The sequence below is a fragment of the Vulpes vulpes genome, chromosome 14 (genome assembly GCF_048418805.1).
Source record: "Vulpes vulpes isolate BD-2025 chromosome 14, VulVul3, whole genome shotgun sequence".
NCBI classification, from domain to species: Eukaryota; Metazoa; Chordata; class Mammalia; order Carnivora; family Canidae; genus Vulpes; species Vulpes vulpes.
The window spans coordinates 20,860,742-20,887,761 of NC_132793.1; the positions used below are offsets into that span (position 1 = coordinate 20,860,742).

The 27,020-nt window shown below is 49.8% G+C and overlaps 1 protein-coding gene across 1 annotated transcript; it reads right to left on the bottom strand.

The window, feature by feature from the left end:
* Positions 1 to 84: 84 nt before the first annotated feature.
* On the bottom strand, positions 85 to 26,638 carry BPI (bactericidal permeability increasing protein). The gene is made up of 15 exons (XM_026009683.2): positions 26,415 to 26,638; positions 23,757 to 23,871; positions 22,350 to 22,478; positions 20,580 to 20,741; positions 19,294 to 19,357; positions 16,581 to 16,644; positions 14,900 to 14,991; positions 11,654 to 11,830; positions 10,557 to 10,616; positions 8,968 to 9,135; positions 7,849 to 7,916; positions 5,782 to 5,824; positions 3,084 to 3,147; positions 1,954 to 2,030; positions 85 to 487 (listed from the first exon to the last, which is right to left on the bottom strand). The coding sequence occupies exons 1-15, from the start codon at positions 26,545 to 26,547 to the stop codon at positions 446 to 448; spliced, it is 1,458 nt and encodes a 485-aa protein (XP_025865468.2). The 5' UTR covers positions 26,548 to 26,638; the 3' UTR covers positions 85 to 445.
* Between the last annotated feature and the right edge of the window lie 382 nt (positions 26,639 to 27,020).

Genomic DNA, 27,020 nt, shown 5'->3' on the forward strand with positions numbered 1-27,020 from the left:
TGAAGTGGTGCTGCAGGGAATGCTGGGTACTGCCAACGAATGAAAGAATGAACAAAACCCAAGAAACAATACCATCACTCAGAATTCCATAGCAAAAAGAAGTGTTGTTGTTTTTTTTTGCCGGGGTGGGTGGGTGGTGAAGCACAAAAGAAATATTGTGGTAAAAGTGGAAAGCCACTCTTGGAGGAAATCTCTGTGCAGACTTCGGGCTTGAAGGAAACTCAGAATCCCTGAAGTACACACACCCCACACTTTGTCAAGGAACAAAGATTCTGTATTTAGATCATTTCCGAATCTGAGTTCACAGACATTTGCAAGGGTGTCTGGTTCAAGGGTTGGAGAAAGGGAGCCTGTGCCCCACGGGCGGGTCAGGAGCGGGCACCACCAGCCCCGCACCTCCTGGCCGGGCTGACAGCCCCTCGGCACCCACGCTGAATTCGGGACTTCAGCCGCTGTAGTGAACATCTGCACCAAACAGCAGGAAGTCCTAGGGGAAGATGGGGCGATTAGAGTGCTGTCATTGGTGGGAAACGCACCCTGGCCCTGGAGCAGGGGCTAGGGGGGTGGTTCACAGGAAACTTCAGAGCAGCCTGCCTGCTGCCAGGAAGGGGAGCAGAGCACCCCGCGGGGTGAGCGGGGGCACCAAGGGGGGGAGGGCCCCGTGTCTGTGGCTGCCAGCACCACCCCCGCAGCTGTTCCCCTCCGTGAGCTGCAGTGCGGGCCTTCATTTGTCATCCTTGCCTCGTGGCAGCTCAAGGCAGCCTTGTTCCCAGAGAGGCTGCAAAACCACTTTTCTTTGCTCCTTCCTGCCCTTCACTCAGAATTTTCAGAAATGAGGAAATTACACTGTGCCATGGGGTCATTTTTTTTGTTGAGGATGAACTTGGTACAATGTGGGGGACACAGTGGGGGGGATGTGTGTGTGTGTGTGTGTGTGTGCACATGCACGCACCCACGCGCACGCTTTCTCGGCTCTTCTGCAGTCTCGGCCCCCTTTGCAACCTGGTCTGAAGAACTGGGGGCTGACTGACTGGATGGATATCCAGGGTGAGGGAGGGCAGGGATAGGCAATGGGGCCGCTTGTCACAAGGGCCACACCGTTAGCAGGACAGCCACCGAGCAAGGTAAAGACTGCAATAGTGGGTGCCAGTTTCATTGCCCAGTTACCAGTTTTGTTGGGACACATTAGGCTTAAGGGGCCTCGGGGATGGAGAGAGCGTAGAAGGAAATGGAAGCATAGCTGGGTCACTGGGTGGCACAAAGGTGGCTGTTAGCCTGAGCTGATATAAGCCAGCAGGGAAAGCTGACAGTGGGGAAGAATCAAGGCCTGGGCAGAAACCCTGGAGAACTTGCAGGGAGGGGTAGAGGAGAGGGAAAAGGAGGGGAAGAAGAGGAGGGGGAGGGAGTATTGGGGGGTAAGAGCCAGTAAAGAAGACTGCATTAACCCAGTGAGAGGTGGCTGGAGACCAGGAAAAGCAAGCTTCCAAGCTAGGAGAAGAAAGTGTTCCGAAATCGTCTCAGATGCCGTTGTGGGTCTGGCTGGAGGACAGGCAAGAAGAGGAGATCCATTCTGGGACAGAAGTCCCCACTTTGTGGCTCCGGTTTTACCGCCCCCACCCACTGCCAGAACATTGGCAACAATGCCTAGAACATTGCTGGCCGCAAAGCGAGGTATACAACACATATTTGTCAAATATGTAAATGCATCCACTTATAAAAGAGGCTCTGCGGCCATCGGGGAGCTCCATTTTTACCGAACATAGTGTGGGGATGCTTCAAAGCAGGACATGGCTGTGAATTTGGACTCAATGCTTAGCTGTGCAGCTTTCCTGAGCTTTACTCTTTCTTCTGGGTTCATTAACAGCCCACCCAACCTTGCAGGGTGCTGAAAGGGTAGAGAGTGCTTGGTACATGGCTCGCGCACATTTGGTGAAAAGAGACCTTTGGACCTACCTGGTGGGTCTGAAGCACCAGGTTGAAGAGCTGCACGTTTTCAGGCATGGGGAGCGGGAAGCCTTCCTGCAGCCGCTCTGCAATGGAGGGGAGGTCAGTCCTCAGGAGGGAAGGCAGAGGCCCGCCCCCGAGAGCCAGGTGGGCAGCCTCCCTGAACCAGCGTGTCTGGCTCTGGGTAGGGATTGGCAGGTACTTGCAAGCTTGAAAAGTTGGCTGCCCTGGAGACTCTCACTCTTCACCACACTCTGGGGACTTGGGAGCCTTGCCTTCCTGCCCCATCAGCTCCAAGAAGCCACATTCAGAACCCATGTAGGCCTCTTTCCCAAGACCACCCTCCTGAGGGTGAGGGCAGTGCTGGTGTACACGGCCAGGGGCGGCTGCTGCAGGGGGGTGGACAGCCCGTGGCATGTGGTTGGGAGTATCTACTGGCGTGCACACGGAGCCCCTCAATGTTGAGGATGAAACCAGAGATGGGCAGTAGCCAGGGGCCAGCTCCCCCCATACCACCATATCCAGATGCGGGACTCCAGAGAATCTAAACTCAAACCTATTCTCTCAGGTCATTATGAAGCTACATTTGTCAAGGTAGGAAGAGAAGTCTATTATTATAGAATAATTTGTGGCCTAGATTTATAGTTCTTAATCATTCTGATCTTGGAGTCTGTGGGCCTCTATGTGTACTCTTCCCCTGGCTCCGCAAACGTTAGGCTTTTCTGAGTGTGTTGAGTGTAAGCGGTTAGCTGAGGCTAGCCCTTCTTCCCTGGCACTTCTCTCCGAGGTGGTAAAAGACTGAGGGCTCTGGCTTCAGAGCCGGGACCAAATCTCAGCTCCATCTCTCGCCTTCTCTGTGACCTACAACAAGCCACCTGACTTCTTGGATCTCCCATTTCCTCCCATGAAAATCCCCATCTCATAGGGCTGTCTTAAAGATTGGATGAAATAATAGATGGGTACATAATAGGAACTCAACCCGTGGTAGTCCCCTTTTCTCCATCCCTTTTCTGGTCAGATACCATTTGAGGTTCACTTGACGTGACCACCTTCCAGCCAGGTTATTAGGCGACTCTAGGAATTGACCTCACCTGCCTCCCCTAGGACTAAAAGTCACTTGCTCTCCCAAAGCTCCTTACCGTTAACCTTGGGAAGCACAGCAGTGGGCACAACATAGTTCATGATAGCCTGCAGCACTTCAACCTGGAAATCAGGAGGACAGGACCCACATCAGGGCACCCTTGGTGTCGTCGTTGGACATCTTCTGCCAAGCTCCCTCCCCCACAGAACAACCTCAAAGCTAGGAAAACTGCTGAGTGAGGGATATAGGATGACAGGAAAATTCTACAGCCCTATCAGGTCACCCAAGTGATCTCTTTTGCTCTAAAGGTTCCAGATGTAAAGCATATTCTAGATGTAAGGTATCAGGCAGAGGAAAGGAAGGTCGTCAAAACATTTGTGTAAGACAATGCATGGTCTCAGACACTGCAGGCCACAGGACAAACTGGTTCAACCTCTCTGAGGTTCTATTTGGCCATATTCAGCAAAAGCCTTAAAAATGTGTGTGCCTGGGGACATCTGGGTGGCTCAGTTGGATAAGCATCTGACTTCAGCTTAGGTCATGATCTCAGGGTCCTAGGATCAAGCCCCAAGTCGAGCCCCATGTCAGGCTCTGTGCTCAGCAAGGATCCTTCTTGTCTCCCTCCCTCTGCCCCTCCCCCTGCCCTCTTTCAAATAAAATATAAATAAATAAATAAATAAATAAATAAATAAGCCTGGTGGGCCAGCAAATATTCCTGTAAGGCATTCATCCTAAGAAAATGATGAAGGGTGTAGGCAAAAATTAATATGCAAGGATGCTCACCAGAGCCATAAATTCAACCAAAACAGTAAATTAACAACTAACAATTGGGGAATTATCTGGGGGACATGGTGGCACTTTGACTCTAGGAAATAGGATGCAACTCTTAAGAATAATACTGTAGGAATTTCATTATCCACACAGAGATATTCATGATATATTTTTGAGTGAGGAAAAGCAGGCTATGGAAACCACATAGTCCACTGTCCTATTGAATATGCATATCAAATGGTCAGGAAGGATATACTCCAAATGATTAACTAAGTAGTAAAAATAGGAATGGCTTTTATCCCCTTTGGTTTGCATATCTGTAGGCTCTGATTATTCTATAATGTAGATTTTTACTTTTGCAATAGTAAAAAAAATATTCAAAAATAATGTAGCACCTTAAAGATGATTGCTTGGTGACATTTACAACTTGTAAATATGTACTTTTTTTTTTCCTCTGGAACAACTGAGTTTCCTTCCCCAGGCTGTAAATCCCTGGGCTCATAAAATGTGGTGCCCTTCTTCCTACAAATCTGAGAACTTTAAATTTTTATTTTCTGCAGAAGTAGAATTTAGTTACTCACTGAATCAAGCCACTGTAAGAGCCCTGGCACAGTAAATCCATGAAAATACAATGAGGTTGTTTGGGTCCTTCTGTTTGTTGTAGTCTTACCAGATGGAAAGGGCTGGATTTCCATCCAATTTGGAGGGAATGTTGGGATAGTCCAACTTCAGGGCTGAGTGGCTTACAAGGCACCCACTTGGTGGGGATCTTTGAGAGGCATTTCAGAGATCTAAGGAAATGTTTTCCAGGGGTTCAACAAGAGGCCCCCTGGGACATTTGGGCTATATGTAGTAAGACACTTCCACAGAATCAGCACACCGTGGCTTCTAATAAGTCACAAGGGCAATGCTTGTTCAAGGTGGCTGGTGAGGAGAATTGAGCTGCTATCGACTTGGGCAATTCTGGGGCCCCAGGGTGACTTAGGAGAGAGGCAGGGGTGAGTCTGCTTAATTACGGTCATTGATTCCAAGTAGTGGAATCATTTGCTGGGCTGGTGAGATACTTGCCCTCCTCCTCCCACCTGCCCTTCTCCACCTCTACATGACTCTGCCATTCACCTGGCTATTCAAGCCAAAAATTCAAGAGTCATTCTTTATCACCCCCACCACATATATCAAAGCTCTCACCAAGTTCCATCTAATTTCACTTCCAAAGTATGTGTCCAATCCACCATCTTTCTCCTTCTTCATAGGCAAATGCACCCACCTCCCCACTGATCCACATGGTCTGACTCTTGTCCCCCAAAATCCATTCCCCTTACCCCAGCCAGGGGCAACTTTTATAAAGGCATAAATCAGATCAAGTCACCCCCTGTGTGGAATAGTTCCTCACTGCCTTTGACCACAATCTATGCTAGGCCAGAGCGCCCAGAACCTAGCCCCACCTGCCTCTCCAGCCACATCTGTTTTTACACCTCCACCCCCAGCTTGCTCTGCTCCAGCCACAGTGGCTTCCCTCCATTCCCCACACATGTTGAACTTGTTCTTACCACACGGCCTCGCTTCTCCTGTTCCCTCTGTCTGCAACAGATCTTCACCTTGTTGGCTCTTTTGTCCCAAATATCACCTCCTCAGAGAGGGTTTCCCTGATCACATGGTCTAAACTTCAACCCTCCCCATCACTTGCTACCCCACTCTCACTTTGTCTTTCATGCAGATGGAAAAGATTATGGCTCATTTGAGGAAAGGTTTGAGGTTCAGGGAGGGGAAGTGACTTGCTCAAGGGCCACAGTTAGTAAACATGGACCAGTGATTCTAGCTTAGGTCTGTGGGCCCATAAAGCTCCTCTGGTCATTACTTCACATGCAAATTACATGCAAATGAACAGGTGGCTCTGGAAATGATGCCAGGAGCTCGAGTGGCCCTCAGGTCAGTTATCTCAACATCAGGGGAAAGGAGGGAGCCACCAAGGGCCTCAGACTCACCGAGAAGGAGCCGACGTCCGAGTGCTTCAGTTCTAGGAGCAGCCTGTGAGAAGGGGAGGAGGAAGCTGAGACCACCATTTGCCTGACCTGTGTTAGAGTCCAGTTGCTGGGGAGAAGGCACCCTCTGTGGTGGATGCCACCTGGTTTTCCCCCCTAGTATCCATTCCTTTCTCCCTGGTCACAGCCCCCTAATTGCTCCTTTGGGGCATTTAGTGCTGAGCTCTGGGGTAGGCTGGCCAAAGAGTCTATGTCCCTTACCACAGTGATTATTGGAAGGATGGACCTGTGACCCATGCTGGTCCAATGAGACTTGGCCCCAGGACTTCTCCTGAAAATATTGGGAATGAAGTGTTCTTTTATCCAGGAAAATTAGGGAGGTACTGGTGACCATTTTTGTCACCACTTGGTGACAGCCTGCTGAGAAATGAAGTCAGCATAGGGGATAGTAGGACCAAGAAATGGAGAGAGTCAGAATCCTAAAGACATCATTTGAACATCTGGATCCACCTTTGCCTGAAACCCTTAGACTTTTCAATTACCAGAGCCAATAAACTATCCCCTCTTTACAGTCTTTGTGGCATTTTAACAGTGATCTAAGAGAAAGGAGGAAATAAACGGCTACTTATTGAACCCTATCATTCACTATGTTGTGTGCTTTACCCCATGGAAATCCTATAACACCCTCAGAGGCAAGGGCCATCACTCACATTTCACAGGCAAGGAAACTGACACTCAGAGATGTCAGACAACTTGCCCAAGGTCACACAGCTAACAATTAGCAAAGTAGAATTTCAAGAGATCTCTCTGAGGCCTGAGCTCTTGTCTCCAATACCCTACAAGGCTTGAAAACTCACCCTTGTTCACTAAGAGGCTGGGAGCCCCAGGACTCCTGGCCCGTGGACTCTCACACGGCACCCCTGCATATGTGAGCATCTGCTCAGCCCTCACCCAGCTGTATCCTCTCCAGCTCCTCTACTTGAGAGGCTCATGGGTGTTCAAGGAAAATTAAATCCACATGTATCTGAAGCAGTAACACTTGTCAGAATGATGCCAGGAGAAATAAGCGGCGTGTAAACCTCAGGAGCCAGTCTCAAGGTTAAGAAGGACAGCTCTGTGCTGCAGAGAAGGCGGAAATGGGCAGGAATGTAGGTCAAGACTCAATTTAAACAGCGGGAGCGTGATTAAGAGGCAGACAGCAGGTCTAACCGTCGGGGTCATCGCGTCTGCTCTGCGAGGGTCTCCCTATCTCTTCCTCTGTGTGCGTCCTTTCCACTCTCTCCCCCTTCTGGGTCTCTCTCCATCTATCTGTCTCTTTTGCTCCCACTCTTTTTCTGTCTCTCTTGCTCTGTGTCTCTCCCTTTGTGTGCATCTCTCTCTGAGAGTCTCTCCCTGTGTCTCTGTCTCTGACTTGCCCTGTCTCTCCCCCATAGCTCTCTTTCTTTTATGTCCCTCTCTCACTCTTGCTCATGGAGCACTCAGATTCCTTGTGTTCTCAACACTTCAGTGCATGCTGAGTGTTTGCCAAGGTGAGCTGCGCTTCGAACACAGGCAGCCTCCACACCAGAGCCCGCACGCCTGACCACCTGCCGGGGCTCTCCCAGCCCGAGGCGGCTGACAAAGGCCCAGGGATGGACTATAAAGAAATCGATGTAGGTTTTCTGAGGGCTAAGGCAGGCCAGGGACACGGGTGACTGGGCGCTGCTGGGGTTCGGTGTGGAGTGGAATCACCGGCTGGCACGGCACAGCCATGAGTCTGCCCAGGACTGAGGGGCATCCCGGGATTCAGGACCTTCAGTGCTAACACAGTGGGGCCACAGCTAAACCAAGATGACTGGTCACCTATGGTGTAGGACCCTGGGGCGGGGGGGCCGCTGCATCTCTGAGCATCAGATTTACTGTCTGCAACACAGGGCTCTGGTGCCCACCGTGCACCATTTGAGGCTTAAATGTGATGGATGAACAGGAAAGCAATGACACAGGGCTGGTGTGTTGTAGGGCTGTTGCTGGTCCACGGGCACCAAAAGTGGATGGGCAGCCACCTCCTGTCATCCTCACGGGATCACTTACTTGTCCAAACTGAGCTGTCCGACAAGCCTGTCAGGCCTGGCGCTGACCTCCATGGAAAGGTTCGTGCTCTGCAAAACAGCAATCCAGAGAGTGAAATCCCCCGAGCCAGGGGCCGAGGCCTTGGCGAGGTCTCCAAGACAGGGAGGGTCAGCTTCATAAAGGCTTGGCAGAGGGGCTCACACGGAACCCAAGGAGGAGGGGCTCTTCCTTTTGCTTTCTGCTAACTGGTGAGTCTTGAGCTGGCAACCAATTACCATTTTCTCCCACTGCCCTAGGGACCATTTCAGATTCCCAGGCCACTCTCATGAGCCAAGCCAGGTGAGACAGATCTCAGGGCTGGAGTCCAGGCCAGCCCTATTCTCAAGCCATTCATTCATTCATTCATTCAATATTTACTGAGCCAGAAAACTGAGCTCCCCACCTCAGCTTTGCTGCCCACTGTCTGCGTGATCTGGGGCAGACCCCTCAGAACCCATTTAATTGGCAAAGTGGGGAAAATGGGTCTTGACTTGAGAGAGGGCAGACCTGCCTGAGGCCTGTGAGCACCCCCTGGTGGGGAGAGAGTCTGGCCTTCCCCTCCGCACCACAGAGGGTGCCGCCAAATATTCACCAAGTGACAGAGTGAGCAGATAAATGAATGTGCAAATCAACAATGGACCAAAAACTTGAATAAAAGAAGGATTACACACACAAACGAAGGAATACACAAAGATATGCATGAATGAACAAATGACGAATGAGTGAACAAATATCCAAATGAATGATTAATTGGACAAAAGCATAAGTAAATGAATAGATGAATAATGGAATAAATTAATACATGTCTGAACCAGAGCGGGTCTAGCCTATTTCAAGTTAGCAACCTAATGAATAACTGAATCAATGAACAAATTCATAACTGCCTAATTCAATGACCAAAGGTAGGAGCGAACGGATCTGAGACAGGACACATATTTCAAGCCAGTGATGGAGGGAAGAACTGAGTCTGCGAACCCCTGCAGGAACCAGAAGCAGTGAGTACGGGCTCTGGTCTCAGGCCCCAGAGCATCTGAATCTGGGCAGGATTTGCCCAACTCCGAGAGCTGTGCCCTCATCTGCCCACAGCTGGGAACAGCTTACCAGGCCAAGCACGAAGAGGGGAGCCAAGGAGGAGTTCGGGAGGACGGCAAAGGCCTGGGTCTCCAAGGTCGGGGTGAAGATGAGGCCGGCAGGGCGCATGGTGAGGTGCGGCGGGGAGGAGGCCCAGACGTTAAATTGAACCGTCATGTTGGGGAACATCTGGGCCACCTGCAGCCCCCAGCGGGGACAGCCAATAAAGTGACAGTTTTATTAAAGTGTCTCCAAAAGAAATAAAAAATAAAAAAAAATAATAAAGTGTTTCTAAAGCCTGTCTTGTCTTGACCCTGCACGAACATATCCGATGTATTCCTATTGCTTCTTGAATAAATCGTAGAGACAGCACACAGTGGCAGTGGGTGCCTGAGACCTCACTCCCCCAGGCCTCTACCCCTTACTTTCCAGCTCCAGCCCCATGGGACTCCTTTCTGTTCCTCAGACACACAACCCACTCTGTTCCTGTCCTAAACCCTCTGCACTCTGTGTTCTTTTCTCTGAATGCCTCTCCCCTCATTCTTTCCCAGCTTGGCTCTTTCCCTTTCTTCAAGGGTCAGCTCAAATGTCACCTCTTCACAGAGCAGTGGTGGCTTCTGGGGGGAACTGAGGAGGGCTTTGGTGATATCCCCAAGCCTCTAGTCCTCCCCAGGTAAACTCATGGTCTCAGAAAAAACATTGTGATTGTTATGCCATAAAGCTTCAAAAGGATTTCCCCGATGCCCCTACCAGTCATGCCCCCCCCACACACCACTACCCCCACTATGGAAACTTCTGGAAGTGCCACCACTGGAAAGGCTATTATGGATTGAATGTTTGTATCCCCTCAAACTCATGTATTGAAGCCCTCGCCCCTAGTATGGCAACAGCTGGAGATGAGGCCCTGAGAAGTCACGAAGATCAAGTCATAGATGTGGGGCCCCTGATCCAAGAGGACGAGATGCCAGAGCATGCTTGCTCTCTATGTGCTCAGAGGAACTGCCATGTGAGGACACAGCAAGAAAGTGTCCATTTACTAACCAGAAAGAGGGCCTCACCCAAACCCAAATCTTTGAGTAGCTTTAGCTTAGACTTCTTGGCCTCCAGAACCATGAGAAATATATTTCTGTTGTGGGAGCCACCTGGTCTGTGGCACTCTGTGATGGCAGCCCGAGCAGACTGAGACAGAGATTCTCGTTTGAAGTGACCTCATCAATCTGTTGGCTTCATTTAGAAATGGTGGTGTGTACTTTTTAATTGTTTTGGGTGCCTGAAGAATAATTTTCTCTCTTCACTGGTTGGGGGCTGGAGTTGGGCAGGGATACAATCTGCTATGCTAGATGCCAAGAGCAGAGCCCTGGCTGCATGGTGAGCATTCAGTAAATATTTGTAGGGTGGGTAAGCCCCCAGCGTCTACCCTCATGCCTAGTCACCAGGGCGCTTGGAGCCTTTCTCAGCATCGAGGAGGGGCTGCCCAAGGCTGTTTCTACTCTCAGGCTGGACTGCCTCTGGGTCTGGCGAAGGGGGCTCTCTTCAGGCCACTCAGTGCAGCTCAACCCTCGCTAGCACCCCTAGATTGCCTCATGAACAGACAAAAAGGGGAGCAGCCTCTTTCTTACCTGGGGTATGAGGGTCCCCAAAAAATCGGTTGTCAGTCGGAATTTGGATTTCTTTGGTATCTGTAGCAAGGGAAGAAGAGGAAAGGATCTTGGGGGATTATGTTGTAGATTGGGGGGTGCAAATTCTATATGAGGGGTGAGAGACTGAATACACAGACAATGGCCAGCCCCTATGTGACAATAATGCCGATCACTAACTGCAGCAATCAGCCCAGAATAGTCAGGATATGACCAGCGACTGCCAACTTCCCTATTTTTTGCCCTGAAAAACTCAAATACGCTCTTCAAACTAATCACATAGGATGCCCAGCCTCTATCAGCTCACTTCCAGCTTCCCTGTGCCCCAAACCTCCACAGGAGTATAGTTGTAAAGGTATAAAGCCATCAAGCTCCCCGTCCTCTGCATGCATCTGTCTCTGCCAAACACAAGTGTGGGTGGCTGACTCTTTCACCCTGAAGAGTTCTCACTCTGGTCTTTGATTATTTCCAAAGGACATGTGGGGGCTCAGCATCCCTTTGGTGCCCCTACAGAGAGAAGGAACCTGGCACCTCTTCCAGGAGCAGCGTAGGAGGAACCCCACGTGGCTGGCAACCAGGCTTCACCTGGATTCTGGAGACGATGGTCATGTCTTCATTTTATAGATGGGTAAACTGAGGCCCAGAACAGGACTCAGCCTATCGATAGACACATTGAGGATGATGATCATGGTGGTGTGATGCTAAGACTGGGTTAGGGCGAGTACTCGGGCCACATTGGCTGTATAAGTTTTATCCCTCATCAAGCACTTCCTACATGCTAAGCATGTGCTGAATGCTTCTCGTGCATTCACACCTCACTCCACTCTGTCACACCCTTGGGAGAGAGATACTGGTGTGGGTGTTTTACAGGCGAGGAAACAGGTTCTGAGAGGTTGAATGACTGGCCAAAGGTCACCCAGCTAGAAAAGAGGGGGCTGATATTCCAACTCAGGTCTGGCCCCCCTAGAAGCTGAAATATGATCCCTCCCACTCCCATGTGAGCACAGGTTCAAGTCCCGACTGTCTGCTGTTCTCTGAGGCCCCTGCTTTTCCTGCATCCACCCCCGGCCCGGCCTTACCATGTCGTCCGTGATGGTCATGTTTAAGGCCCCTGCCTCTTGGTACACAAGCCCTGCTGTGTTGAAGAAGTAGTCGGAGATGCCCAGGTACACCATGTGGTCGTGATCGGGGGGCAAGGCCATTGCTGGTGGGGTGAAGGGAGGGGATCTGGGGTGAGCCAGACTGAAGAACTCTCCCTGGGGGCAGAGGAGACAGGGTGAGCCTGGGCTTCCCTTCAGGAATTATAATTCAATGTCTTCATTCCGGGAGAAAACGGGTGGAGGATACCAATCATGCAGTCAAGACAGAGGAGGAAGCCGGGAACAGAAACGTACAATAGTGTCATACGCCTCCTGGGTGCTAGTTTCCAGGGGGCTTTTCTTGCCAACCCTGCGAGGTAGGTGTGATGATGCTCATTTTGCAGAAGAGGGCACTGAGGCACAGGGAGGTGAAGTGACTTGGCCAGGGCCACTTGGGCAACATGCCCAACTTGCTTGGCACCCTCCCAGTCACTCCGTTGGCTCAGCTTCAACCTTGCCAGTGAGCACAGAAATTCTACCAAAGGAACAATAAGGCTCTGCTTGTTTGTTTTCATCTGTCAAGTTAGTAAAATTTTAAAGAGAGAGGTAAACTGTTTTAAGTGTGTGTGTGTGTACTTCAAAGCCACGTGATCTAGTGTTGGGTGAGACTGTTCATATGCTGCTGGGGAATATATGTTTATAAGTTTCTGAAGAGCAATTTGGCACCACGATGCAAAAGCAGATCATTTATTTAGCTTAAAAAACAATGTGGAGTTATAAAAGAGCAAATCATAGATGGATACATATGGTCGAATACCACTTATGTAAAATTTAAAGGCGTATAAAACATACTATGCAAGAATTATCGACGTGCGTAGATATGTAGCAAAAGTATAGAAAGTATAAAAACGCGGTTAAGAAGGATACACACCAGCATCATATTGGTGTGATCCCCTGGAGGGTAGAGGGGACCCGAGGAGACCTCAGATTTATTTTTAGAGTGTTCATTTAAAAAAAAAAAAAACCCAGGGGCAAACTTGGCAAAATGGTAACATTTCTTAAATCTGGATGATGGGTTCTGTGTATCTGTGAATCATTTCATCACTAAAAATTAACTGCCACAGCACCCGTCTTATAGAATACCGACAAAATGCGACTCTTAAAAATAACAAGTGGACCCATGTGCCAACCAGGAACCAACTCTAATGCATGTCATTAGGTGAGAAAAGCAAGTGAAAGACTGATGTGTATCCATTCATGCATATGGATTACCAGCAAAACCAAATGGGCTTGCCTGTGCACGCGTGTGTGCACCTGAATGCTTAGAGCCAGGGAGCCAAGGGCGCCTGGGGGGCGCAGCCTGAGCATGTGCCTTCTGCTCAGGTCATGATCCCAGGGTCCTGGCTCCCTGCTCATCAGGGAGTCTGCTTCTCTCTCTCCCTCTGCCCCTGCTCTTCCTCTCTCTCTTCCTCACTCTCAAATAAATAAATAAAATATTTTTAAAAAAAGAACTAGGGAGCCAGGAGGTTAACACTCCCCATGGCTCATAGCTGTTACCTCTGGGCAGGAGCCTGGGGGTGAGGGGGAGGGACAGTAAAGAGGACATTCTCATTCACTAAAAAATATTATGTATCATTTTAATCCTTTTTTTCCCACTGTTTCACTTAGTTTTTAAAAATTATACTATTTGGTCCAGTAATCCCACTTCTGGGAAGTAGTCAAGGATGGACAGAGATCCAGATACAAGGATGCTCGTGGCAGCTCTGGTTACATGTGTGGGAAAAAATGGACACAGAGCCCAAATGTCCCAGAAGGCGGCACTTGCCACGAATCTTATCACAAGCTATTCACCGAGAAACCCAGCAGCCAGTAAAAGGTCTGCGGGAAAGATGTTCACACTACACTGTTATATTTTGAAAAGTTGTGAAACAGTATGTATAACACGACTCATGTAAATACATGTATGTGTGTATTTATTCCTATTTCTATATATGCGAGTTTTTTTATGTGTATTTGTTTCTGCCTCCTTTATGCATGTGTGTATGTGTGTGTGATTTCCTGTGTCTTGGTAGAGACAGGCCATGATCTTGGGACGCCTGGGTGGCTCAGTGGTTGGGTGTCTGCCTTTGGCTCAGGGGATGATCCTGGGATTCTGGGATCAAGTCCCAAATCGAGCTCACCACAGGCAGCCTGCTTCTCCCTCTAAGCATGTCTCTGCCCTCTCTCAGTATCTCTCATGAATAAATAAATAAAATCTTTTTTAAAAATAGTGTATATCTCTGAGTTGTAATATTTGGGTAATCTCTAGCACCCTAACTTCCCTCCTTCCTTCCTTCCTTCCTTCCTTCCTTCTTCCATTCTTTCCTTTCTATTTATTTATTTCTCTGCTCCTCTGTAGTTTCTAAATCTTGACCTTGGTTTGTTGAGGACGTGCAAGGCCAGTGTGTCTGGCTGGAGGGTGGTGAGTGTCAGGAAAGTGGCATGAAATGAAGCTCCATCCATCCATCCACCCATCTGTCCATCCAATCAAAATATTTGCTAAGCAGCTAATAGATACCAAACTTAGCTCCATGTGCTGCCCCTGCACTCAGGAACAAAGCAACAATAGCCCCTCCTCCTTCATCACCCTGAGGGACACCTTGTGACTGTGTGTGCATGTGTGTGTGAGTGTGTGCAAGTTGGGGGGGTATCAGTAATAAGTAACACTAAGAAAAATAAAACAGGATATGGAGGGAAAGGAGCAAACTATTTCAGTAAGTGTGGTCTGGGAAGGACTCTCTAGGGAGAGGGATATTTGAGCAAAGACTTGGAAAAAGGAAGGGAGAACTTAGGTGAATATCTGGGCAAGAGCTTCTAGGCAGAAGAAGGAGCAAGGCAACGGCCCTGGGGGAGTGAGCAGGCATAGGGTGGTTCAGGAGCAGCGGGGAGGCCAGTGTGAAAGGAGCAGGGAGTGGACACCTGGTGGCTCAGTGGTTGAGCAGCTGCCCTCTGCTCAGGTCATGATCCCGGGGTCCTGGGATCGAGTCCCGCATTGGGCTCCCTGCAGGGAGCCTGCTTCTCTTTCTGCCTATGTCTCTGCCTCTCTCTGTGTCTCTCATGAATAAATAAATAAAATATTTTTTAAAAAATAAAAATAAAAAGAAGAAAGGAACAAGGAGAAGGTGCAGAGGTAAGGACGATGAGGAGCCCTAGGAGAGTCCAAGGCAGAGGCCGGAGGGTATATATGTCCCTCCGTGTAAGTCTCACCTTCAGATGCCCATCCAGGTTATCTGCTGTAGCTGTCGGAGGGGCCACCAGGGAGTAACTGATCCCAGCAATACGATCTATTTTGTATGTCACTAGAGAAGAGAATAGGGACCGTGAGCCGGCTGCGCACAGCAGCATCTCTGGAGTCTGAGACGCAGTCGGCATCCGCCAAAGTTGAATCAGGGACAGTGGTGCCGGTTCCATTCCCACCTCCTCCAGGGAGCCCTCCCAGGGAGGGAGGGAAATGAACCCACACTCTGCGTAAACGGACATCATCTCCTTCCCTTCTTCCCACAGCCCCAGATGTTGTCAAGGAGCAGAGGGCTGAAGTGAACTCTACATGACCTTGGACAAGTCCTTTCATGTCTCGAAGCCACTTTTTGTCATTTGTAGAACAAGATAATACTAGTGACCACACAGGTGCCCTGCACGTGGTAGGGGCTCAAAAGCTGAAGGGACCATTACTGGCAGGGATAATACCCCAGGCTGAGCCCAGGCTGGCTCAGGGCCGAATGTTTTCTGTGTTTCTCAACTGACATGAACGAGAATTAAATAAATACCGCCCCCCTCCTTACAGCTTTCCTTCCCGCATTAGAGGGAAAGAAATGAGGCTCAGAAATGTAACTTGCCCAAGATGGCACAGCAGGTGAGTGATGGAGCTGGACTCCAACAAAAATCATTTTCCTGCCTGCTGGACACCTGCAATTGCACGAAACATGCCCAGGATGCGCCCGTCCCTGGGGAGTGGGGGGGGGGGGGGCAGTGCCTGGGGACAGAACACGTCTTACAGGAGCTCACACCATGTGCTATGGGGCCTACTGGACAGGGCGGACGCCCGGGTAGCAGCTTGGGGCACAGGCTCCAGAGTAAGAAAACCTGACTTTGGATCCTGCTTCTGTTTCTTTCTGGCTTTGTGACCTTGGGCAAGTCAGGGATCCTTTCTGAGCCTCAGTTTCCCTGATGGTAAAATCCGGATCATACACCAACCTCCCTGTGGTGTTGGGAGGCCAGGAGGAGACAGTTCTGCTGGATGCGTGGCACATGGCAAGAGCTGGCCAGAGGCCTCCTCTCCCGACCATCTGCAACTTGTCACAGTTTACCACATACTTAAGGATAGAGAGAATTGTCCTCATTTTAAAACTACGAAAACTGGGCAGCCTGGGTGGCTCAGCAGTTTAGCACTGCCTTCAGCCCAGGGCATGCATGATCCTGGAGACCCGGGATCTGGTCCCACGTCGGGCTCCCTGCATGGAGCCTGCTTCTCCCTCTGCCTGTGTCTCTGCTTCTCTCTCTCTTTCTGTCTCTCATGAATAAATAAAATCTTTAAAAAATAAATAAAACTACGAAAACTGAGGCCCAGAGAGGCAAAATGATCAGCCTCAGATCTCAGGCCAGCTGTGTGTGTCTGGCCTCAGAGCTGGAAGTAATTTGGTTGTTTGGCCCCTGACGGGTAGGGGAATGAATGGGTGTGGGCTGCTCTTGCACCTGCCACAAGGGCCTGGCCCAAGAGGGATCCAATGCCAGGGGCCATTTGAAAATAATCTATTCTACTCATTCCCACACCCGGCACCAGCCTGTCTGGGAAGCTCGCTGGCTCAGCACGCGTTGTCCCTGTTTCCCTCCCCACCCCCACCCCACACACACTTGTATCCCAGCCTCCTTGATCTCACCCAGTGCTCACCTGGCAATGTCTTTAAATAAGACTGCAGCCTGGAGGACACGGAACTGGTCACCACCTGGCAGATCTGGAGAGGACGAAGAAAGTGACCAGTGAGGGCTGCCCATAGTGGAAACTGTCCTTTGGGAATAAGGAATCTGATACATTTTCCTTCCCTTGAATGTTTTTTTGAAGGAAGGAGGGAGGGAAGGAAAGAATGAGGGAGGGAGGGAGGAAAGAAACGTAGGAGGGAGAAAATTGGTTTCTCGGACTGTGTTTCCATCACACAAGAGGTGTGACTCTGCATGCCCCGAGAATATCATCCTCCCAGGAGCCTGTGCCTCTGCCACATGGCCCAAGGGTAGGACGGCCCCACATCTGGTAGCTGGGGCCCCAGCCCAGCACCTGCCCCTACTGCCCTCCAAGGCCACTCACCCATGAGGGCCACCAGATGGCTCCAAACCACAGGAAATCACATCATAGCCCCTGGGAGCCGGCTTTCTGCTGCTGCCCCTCTGTGTTCCATCCTACCTGCCCCCCCACCCCTCCAAACACACGGTGCATCATGCCTCGAGGAGGGATGGGGTGGGGGGTGGCCTCTTCCCTCCCTCAGATACCTACTCTTCACTCAGCATTCCTGGGGAGCCAACTGCCCAACTCATTCCTCGTCCACCCTTCTTACTATCATAAACACTGTGTGACTCCTTTATTCATCCCTCCATCCCTCCTCCCTCTCTCCATCCATCCATCTACTCAAGCCAGTACTGTTTTCTAAAGAATATCTTATTATGATTAGGAGCTTCCCCTCTGAGGTGGGGGTGGCCTGGGTTTGAACTCCAGTACTATCACTTCTCCCTCTGTGCCTCAGTTTACTCATCTGTAAAATGGGGGAAATCATGACACCCACCCAACCACCCCTCATCGTAAGGATTTTGTGTGCATTAAATGCTGGGATCCTTGTAGAGTTCTAGGCGTCATGCCAAGCCCACTCCGTGGATGTAGCACCCTCTTGCTCCTTCTCCCCATCACCATCGCTGACAGCAGCACAGTATTACTTTTTAGCTTGGCCTCTCTTACGGTGTTACCAAGAAACACTTTTGTTTTAATAGTTCCAGTGTTAAATGTTAACATTCCCCTCTGACTATCACCTAATTACAAAGACAGTTGAACCATGGGTTAGCCGGGCAGTGGGGTGAGCACACCACCTGCCTCACCTCCATGATACTTTCAGCAGCTTGGTGTCAGAGGTATTTATGGCCCCATTTTGCAGATGGTGAAACTGAGGCTCTGATATTTGCTCAAAATGACAAAGCTAGTTAGGGCCCTGGAGTCAGAATTAAGACCCAGAGACTGACTCTAAAACCCATTCTAGGGCAGCCCGGGTGGCTCAGCAGTTTAGTGCCTGCCTTCAGCCCGAGGCCTGATCCTGGAGATCCGGGATCGAGTCCCACGTCAGGCTCCCTGCATGGAGCCTGCTTCTCCCTCTGCCTGTGTCTCTGCCTCTCTCTCCCTGTCTGTGTGTCATGAATAAGTAAATAAAATCTTAAAAAAAAAAAAAATCTTTAAAAAATAAAAAATAAATAAAAATAAATAAAACCCATTCTATAATCTACTGTATTCAGACACATGTTAAAAACCATGCGCTAGGGATCCCTGGGTGGCGCAACAGTTTGGCGCCTGCCTTTGGCCCAGGGCGCGATCCTGGAGACCCGGGATCGAATCCCACGTCGGGCTCCCGGTGCATGGAGCCTGCTTCTCCCTCTGCCTGTATCTCTGCCTCTCTCTCTCTCTCTCTCTGTGACTATCATAAATAAATAAAAATTAAAAAATAAAAAATAAAAAAAAAAAACATGCGCTATTTTTTTTTAATTTTGTTTTGTTTTAAAACTTTGACAGAATGCCTTCAGACCGATGATCTGATTTGACTGATATCTCCCTACCCTCATTGTCAGTGCCTAGGACCGGGAACCCAGCGACTCCCATCTAGAAGACCATCAGAGCTTCCTCAGTCTTCCTGACATGCCCTGCTTCTTTTGGCGCCTCTTGTCATTCTTAGGGCAGCCACAGAAGTGTCTCTAAAGCACAGATCTGGCAAGGTCACCCCCTTGCCTAAAATCTTCAAGGGCTCCCCACTGCCCTTGACTCACTTGGCCTGTGAGGCAGGCTCAGGGCATTCCTGGAGCTAACAGTGTATTCATGGAAAATCAGCCCAATGAATGGCCCCTTTTCACAGCTGAAGAAGCTGGCCTGGGTGGATTTAGGGTGAGGGCATGATTGGGGAACACTGGCTGCTACCAGTTCCAGCCCTAGGGAATAGTTTGTTGGCACTCTAGCCTAGCAGCTTCCTCAATCATGTGTGTTATTCAAGGTAGGGAGCACCTAGCTTGGGGTGCTGTGGGGATGGGGGAGGAGACCAGAGGGCTCTGAGCAGAGGTTTCGGAGGCAGGTGAGGCAGGAGAAGGCAGTTTGCCTGCAGGGAGGAATGAGGGAGGAAGAGCAGAGGTGGTCCAGCGGGGTGTGGGGAGAGTACACTGTGGCTGTGTGCCGGGACCCTTTCCTAGGCTCTTGCTGGACTCCTCATGACCAGTTTTTAAGCCGGACCTGTGGTTTCAAAGAACTGTGAGCTGTGAGCTCTCTGGGCTGAGAGCAGAAGGATCCAGCAACACACATACTGAGACATCCCTCCACTCCCCTCCCCCCACCCCTCCCCATTCCCAGGACTCTGAGCATGTCCTACCTTGTTGTTCATGGTCTTTCGGATCGAAGACTCTATTTTTTTGTGGAAGAGTTGGATCAGCCACCTGGAGAGTGACATGTGGGGACAAGCATGAGGCTTCCCAGGTGTCCCTGGGTTACATTCGGGAGGGTACCTCATGTGAGAAGCCTTCCTCCCTCTTCCAAATAGCCTAGGCACCCTTGTTCCTGGGCTTCAACTGTACATGCTCCCATTAGGTACTTGGCCCTCTGGGTGCAGTGACTCATTTATGAGTTTATTTCCTCAATTGATGCATGGCTAGACCCCCACTCTGTCTCAGCATCTTTCCTCACTACTGCTCTCCCTCTTGCACTCCAGCCACACTGTTCTGCTGTATCCTCTTGTGTTCTTTGCTCCCTCCCACCACAGGGCCTCTGCACATGCTGTTCTTGGTGTTTAAAACACCCCGTCTCCAACACCCACCTAAATAACTTCTACTTATTCTTTTCATTTTAATTCAAATGTCATTTCATCAAGGACGAACCAGCCAGCCCCCAGACTAGGTCAGATCCTCCCATCCCATGTGCTTGTAGTACGTTGTACCTCCTTTTCTTAGTTCTTACATCCTTTTGCAATTCATCATGAGCCATTCACTAGTGCAATGATTTGATTAATATTTATCTCGAAGCAGGAAACTTCAAGAGAATAAGGATTCTGTGGCTAAGAGTCTGTGGCCAGATAGTTCTGGACTGAATCTCTTTTTAACACTCAGTAGGTATAAAAACTCAGGATATTTCCTATTCCCTCTCTGCCTTAGTTTTAACTTCTGCAAATGGACGTAAGAATAGACTAACTTCATTGTGTGGATTGGTTGAGACAATTTGCAAGTTTAAGAGAATGCTTGGCACACAGTGATGTGAGCCACTGATGTTACCTATTGCTAAATTGTATTTGGCCGCTATTATTTCCCAAGCACGAGCCCAGTGCACAGCAGATTCTAAGTTGGCATTTGCTGAGTGGATAAATAAATGCCTACAGATTGGTGGTGAGGACTGTATAGTTTAGTGCATATAAAGTGGTTAGCCCAGAGCCTGGGGCATCACAAATGCTCAGTCAAATCTGTTGAACGAATGTTGGATGAACAAGTGACTCCTTGAGGCAGGGATGGTGTCTGCTTTGTCCGTGGACCCTGTCCTTCCCCTACACCTGAGGCCTCTGAACAAGACCAGGCAAGGAGGTGGCACTTGGCATGACTTCTGAATACAGACATGATTAAGACAGTGCTTCTTGAGGTCCCTCCTCCCACCCACAGTCCCAGGAGATCATACCCCAGATGGCCACCTGAGATGTGCACACGGACACTGTTAATGTAGTTGTTGCAGCTGGAACAGATGATGGTGGGGTGGCCTGAGGTGGGGTCGAAGCTCATATTCAGACCAGCCGAAATAGAGATGCTCTCCACACTCAGGTCAAAGTTGCCCCTGGTTTTGCTGTAGAGGAACACAGACAGAAGAATTGGGGCAAGCACTCTCTTCCCCGCCGCCATTCAAACTTCAGGCCTGGGCTGGCCGGTGGGTTTCACTATTTGAGACGGAGTTCAGAGAGGGGAGGCAGCTTGCCCAAGGTCACAGAGCACTGAGTGAAGTGCAGGTCCATGTCCCACCAGGGAATGCTGCTCTTACCTACTGCCTCTGCCCCTGCTGAGTGACTTTGGGTGTCCTAACTGCTCTGAGTTCCAACGGCCTCACCCAGACTTTTGGCCAACAGTTGAACCCTGGCTTGCCCCTAAAAAGTTGAGGGCTTGAGGGTCGCTGACTTTCATTAATTAATACTCTCATTCATTAAATGGAGTTAATAACTCCTCCTCCAGAGGCAAAACGAGTTTGGGTATGAGAGCAGACGTAACATATTTCGTCAACTCTCCTTCAATACAATGAAGTACTGTCATCTTTTTTGCCATCAATGAGTGAACTGATAGAGGCAAAAAGAGCCCATGTGAAGAACTGAGGGGGCACCTGGGTGGCTCAGCAGTTGAGCATCTGCCTTTGGCCCAGGGCATGATCCTGGGGTCCTGGGATGGAGTCCCACATGGGGCTCCCTGCAGGGAGCCTGCTTCTCCCTCTGCTTGTGTCTCTGCCTCTCTCTCTCTCTCTCTGTGTCTCTCATGAATAAATAAATAAAATCCTTAAAAACAAACAAAACAAACATTAAAAAAATAAATAAGCAATTCTTACCGTGAGGAAAGGACAAATTAGCAGTCCTGAGGGCAGGGGTGGGTGAGTCCAGGAGGGCAGATCCATGACCCTCTCCCCAGAGTGCCTTCTCCATTTTGCCCACGACTCCTCACCGGCACTGAAGTGATGGGTCATTCTGAGCCACCACCACTAGACGGCAGGCTTATTGTGGTGTGAACCCAGTATTAAGAGTTGTAGTTTGGATGATTTGCCTCAATTTTTCACCCCTTTGCCTATCTTAGGGGGAGTTATGTGCATTTCCAAGCTCTTGACTTTGGGCTTGGCTGCATGATTTACTTTGGCCAATGGCATATGAGTAGGAGTGACCATAGGCCATTTCCAAGTCTAGGCCTATGGGTTTCCAGTTGCCCTATTTGCATGTCTGCCATCACTAAGGATATGCTCTCAGTAGCCCACTGGTCTAAGGGGGAGGAAGAAGAGATACATGTGGAGCAGAGCTACCTCAGCTGAGCCCAACCCAGATCAGCAGAACCCCAGAGGACACATAGATACATGGTGATAATATATGACTATTGTTTTCAGGGGTTGAGTTTGGGGTGTTTTATTACACAGCAACAGCCAACTGATAAAAGGGTAAATGAAAGGTCCCACTTAGCCTTCCATCCTAAACCACATGTATCAACTCTTGACAATGTCTTGCATTGTGATGTGGACAAATGCTCAGCTATTAATCAAAGGCTATTTTGCATCTTCACATGTGAAAATAACCCCAGGAGTCCTGTGGGGACAAGTGGTGATGGATAAGGCAAAAATTGGGCATTCCGGAGACCTGGCTCTGGCCCCTTCCAAATATCACCAGGAGCTCACCCACATACTCAATAAACTGCAAGCTTGGAAACATACATGAAATTCTTTCGTGCCTTCCATTTTCCACTGATCTTGATGTTGGCATTTCTGATGGAGAGATCAAGGCCCTTATTGGGCACTAGTTTTATCTGGGAACTGGGAAGCTGGAATCCACGGATAACCATGCTGTGAAGAAGAAACGCTGTTAGCCTCTTGGGGACCCACACAAAGACTCAGTTAATGGTTAGTGCAGACTCACCCACCCCTACCCCCAATCCATCATTGCATCCATTCCAGGAGAACCCAGAAGCCATGAGAACAGCCTTGGGAACTCTATGGGCAGAGTGGCTAGATGTTAAAGTCAGACACATCTGCATTAGAATCCTGTACTGCTGTGTGCCCCTGGGCATGTCACTTAATCATCCTGAGCCTTGGTTTTCTCATTTGTAACATGGGCACAATAATCTCCATCTTGCAGGAAGTGTGATGATTAATGAGGATAATAAATGTAATCTCAATTGGCTGCAAGTTCTGTAATGGGTGGAATGTATCTCTCTTGGTTCACTATTGTAGCAAAACCTGCTGGGTCACACACGTAGTAGGTGTTCAAAAATATCTGTTGAGTGAATAGGTGTATAAAATTCCATAGAGGACATTTATGGGTTTTCTGCCCAGCACCCTCACCCCCTTCTTGTGGTAACAGAACTGCATTTTTACTTTGGGGGAACCCCTCCTCACATCTACTCTATGTTGTTCCAAAGAAAGTTAACTTCACCTCCACCTTCGCAGAATGAAGCTTCTGACTTGGGCATAAGCTAGTTAGTGTAGGGTAGCCCTGGCCACATGTGGGTCCAGGGAGGTGTACATAACCTAAGATGGGGCAATTGGGGGGAATCTTAGGTTTTTGGCTTGAGTTGCAAGAGAAAATTGCTGTCCTTCCACAGGATTTGCAGCACTGAGGAAATGCTGGTGGCCATCTTGCATCTTCGTGGGGACACCCTACCTGAGAGTTGGACCTCCCCAAGGGAAGGGATGCTGAGAACCCCAAGGCAAAAACAGGGTCCAATGACATTTGGGCCCACCTCAAGCTGGACCCAAAGCCAGGCTATTTCGGAGACTTCTCAGACGTGTGAGCCAATAAATTCTGGCTTGGGCCATTTTGGATTAGGCTTCCTCTCCTTGAACCCTACCCCTTCTAAATGCTACTTGTTATATGGGCCTGGCACAGAGTTTGGAGGTTCATGACACACTCCCCTTGCCTTGGGAGTCATGGTGAGTACCTTCTGCGGCATCCTCCACACTCAGCTTGGGGGATTCTATTCCGTTGGGGTAATGTCAACACTAGTTTGTGGATCTCAACCTCCTCTCTGAGTTTAGGAGTTTGGGGCTCTGTGCTTCTAGGTCTTGGTGGCCCCAGAACACTTCATGCTCCATACACTCAGGATTGAGCTCGACTAGCCTCACCTGTAGAAACTGTAACGTCCTTTCCCAAGATGCTTGACCTTGAAGCTTCCTGAGAACGTGGGGATCTTCATCTTCTCCAGCTCCTTCTGTAGCACAGCCACGCCTTGCTGGCAGGCTGAGGGGCAAGAACAGGGCAGATGGTCAGAAGCTCAGCCCATCCCCATCCATACAGGGGGGCGGGGGTCTGTAAAGGCTCAGATGGCAAATATTTTTGGTTTTGTGTCTCATTACTGTTTCTATCAGGACCACTCGGCTCTGCTGTGATTGCAGGAAAGCAACCATACCCAATATGTAAATGAATGGGTGTGGTTATATTCCCATAAAACTTTATTTATAGACACTGAAATTTGGGTTTCATATAATTTTCACATGTTGTGACATAGTATTCTTTTGATTTTTTTCAACCATTTAAAAATGTAAAATGTGAATGCTACTCTTAGTTCACGGGCCATATGAAAACACATGGTGGGCCACATTTGGCCCAAGGGCTGTCGTTTGCCAATCTATGGTCTCAAATACCACCCTAAACACTCAGTCATGTGTCCTATGTGTATTTATGGAACACTGACTCTGTGCCTCTCTCTGTGCTATGCCCTCACAGGTACGCCACCCTTCTGACCTTTTGGCCTCTGCCTCCACAGGACCTTTACTTGTGGCTATACCTGCTGCCTAAGAAACCCTCCCCTCCCACCTTCCCCTGGCCAAATTCTAGTCAGCTCGATCATCACTTCCTCCAGGAACCTTCTCTGACCCAGTAGATGAGAGCAATCTCCCTTGTCATCATTCTCACATGTGGGCATCTCCTGAAGAGCCCCCATTGCTATCTGTAAGTGCACCTCTATTCAAGTGACTTTGTGATTACTATCTCCTCCCACTGCTAGACACAAGTCCTTTAAGGCTTGCAGCAGGAATGTCTATTTTATTTATGAATGTGGCCCTTACATTTACCACAGTGATTGGCACTTACTATTAGAAGGCACTTAATATTTGTTGAACAAATAAATGAATGAATGCCCAATGTCAAGAATCTTGCCATCTGTTATTATGCGGCTAACAGCATAATAAGCGGTTGAAAGACAAACATGTTACTTGAGAAGGAGGAAGTGAAGAAGACGGATCCCAGGCTTTGTGTTTTCCAACAGCCAGTTAGGAAATGACAACTGTCATCACCACCACCGCTACCATCTATCTGTGCCAGGCATTGTCCTGGGCTCTGGTACAGGTATTAAATTATTGAATCTGAATAACTCCAGGAAATAGGTCCCATTACCACCCCCAATTCACAGATGAGGAAGCTGAAATTTGGGGAAGCAGCCACACAGCTGACAAGGGATGGATCAGGATTTGAATCCAGGACTTCTGGTCCCAGAGCCCATGCACCAGGACGGGTCTCCTGGAGATTCAAAAGTGAATAATGCATACATAGTCACTGACTGGAGGGGAAGGAAAACATACGATGGCCAGGACCTATGAGTCAGTAGGGGCCAGGCCTTAAAGGGTCTCAATTGCCATTCCAAAGGATCAGGATATCTTGACCCCCAGGGGTAAGAGCAGATTTGCTGCATTTCAGGAAACCCACTCTTGTTGCCACATGGGGAGTTTAGGGCTGCTGCGACAGAATATGAAGACTTCTGGGTTTAAAGGCTGAGCCCATGCCACTGCTCCTGGGAAGCCCTCAGACTAGCCATACTCTTGTCTCTGAGCTCACATGGAGCCTTCTAGCCGCACCCCTGGGATTCAGAGGTGTCCCACCAGGTCCCCATGGGTGCTGTCCTGATTCCCTCAGTGGAACACCAGCTGATGGGCCTCTGGCTCCTCCCTGGTCTGATTTCTCTGCAGCTGGCTCTTCCCCACCAGTCCACAGTTTGTCTCTCCACCCCTGGGAGACAGCATCAAGCAGCCCCACTCGGGGACATTGGCCAAGACTGGAGGTCCCATCCAGACCCGCCTACTTCGCCAGTCCCTTCTCCAAATTTCGGTTTGCTCATCTGTAAATTGTTGCTAGTAACAGTATGTCCCACCCAGGGCTGAAGTAAAGGTGAAAGGAGATCAGGTGTGTAAGGTGCCTGGCAGAGATCCAGGCAGGGCAGCAGGGGTGGTTCCAGTCCACTCTCTCCTCCGTCTGGGCCTGGGTGAGTGGCCTGGAGGGAACTTCTCGGGGGCATCCGGATGGGTAATGTGCACAATATGGCTGTGCCAAGCCCCTGCCTGGGGGAGACCATGAAGAAGGCCCTCCCTTCCTCCCCTTCCCCATCACTCAGCCTCCTTGCAGGGCCTGGGCACTGCCCACGCTGGAGACTGAGCCAGGGATCTCAAGGCAAATGACAGGACTGAGAACCAGCTCTGGAGGGAAGATAAGGGCCTAGAAGCCTGAGTTGGCGGCTGGGGAGAGAGAGGGAGGGGACTGTGAGGACCCATGGGGGCCTGAGCACTGGCCCTAGAGTTCTCCAGACCAGCATCCGATCACAGCACTGCCGCTTTGCAGCTCTGTGACCTTGGGCAACTCACCTTGTCTCAGTTTCTTCATCTATGTGACAGGGGATAAGAGAGCCTCCTTTGAGGAGCAGTGAGCTCCTGGATTTAAATGGCTGCACACAGCAGGTACTCAATAAGTGTTCTTTAGGGGCAGAAGAGGAGGGAAGGAAGGCATCTGATTACCGTAGTCCAGGCCTTTCTGGGTGATCCTGGCCACGACGCCAGGGTTGGTGGTGGTCACAAGAGCAGCTGTGCCCAGGGTGGCCAGCAGCAGCAGGGTTGCCCATCTCAGTGCGTTGTCAGGGTGCCTGGCCATGTCTTCGTCCTCCAAAGCTGCCAAAGCCTTGAGGCCTTGAAGGGGAGCCAGGGATCTATAAAGGAGCTGGCTGGGGAAATGCAAGCCAGTTGGATGTAGAAAGGAGGAAGGAAACTGAGTGGGGGCGGGAGAGGGGGAGGGCTGTTGCCTGCCATGGTTGGGGCCCAAAGTGGAGCCTGGGAGCTGGGGGGTGAGGGGGAGTAGGTGGGCATGGGACATGTGTGTGTGCACGCATGTCTGTGTGTGTGTATGGGGTGGGGCTGCGTGTTTGGCAGGCATGTATGGTGTGTGTGTAGCATGTGTATGGTGGTGCTGTGTGTGTGATATGTATGGGGATGGTGGTGGTGTGTGTGTGGGGGTATGTGTGATATGTGTGGGGTATGTGTGGAGTGAGGGCATAATAGGATGAGATTTCTGGCTCTGGGCATCATTCCCTAGGCATCCCCGTACCCCTGTCTGAGCCCTCACCCAAA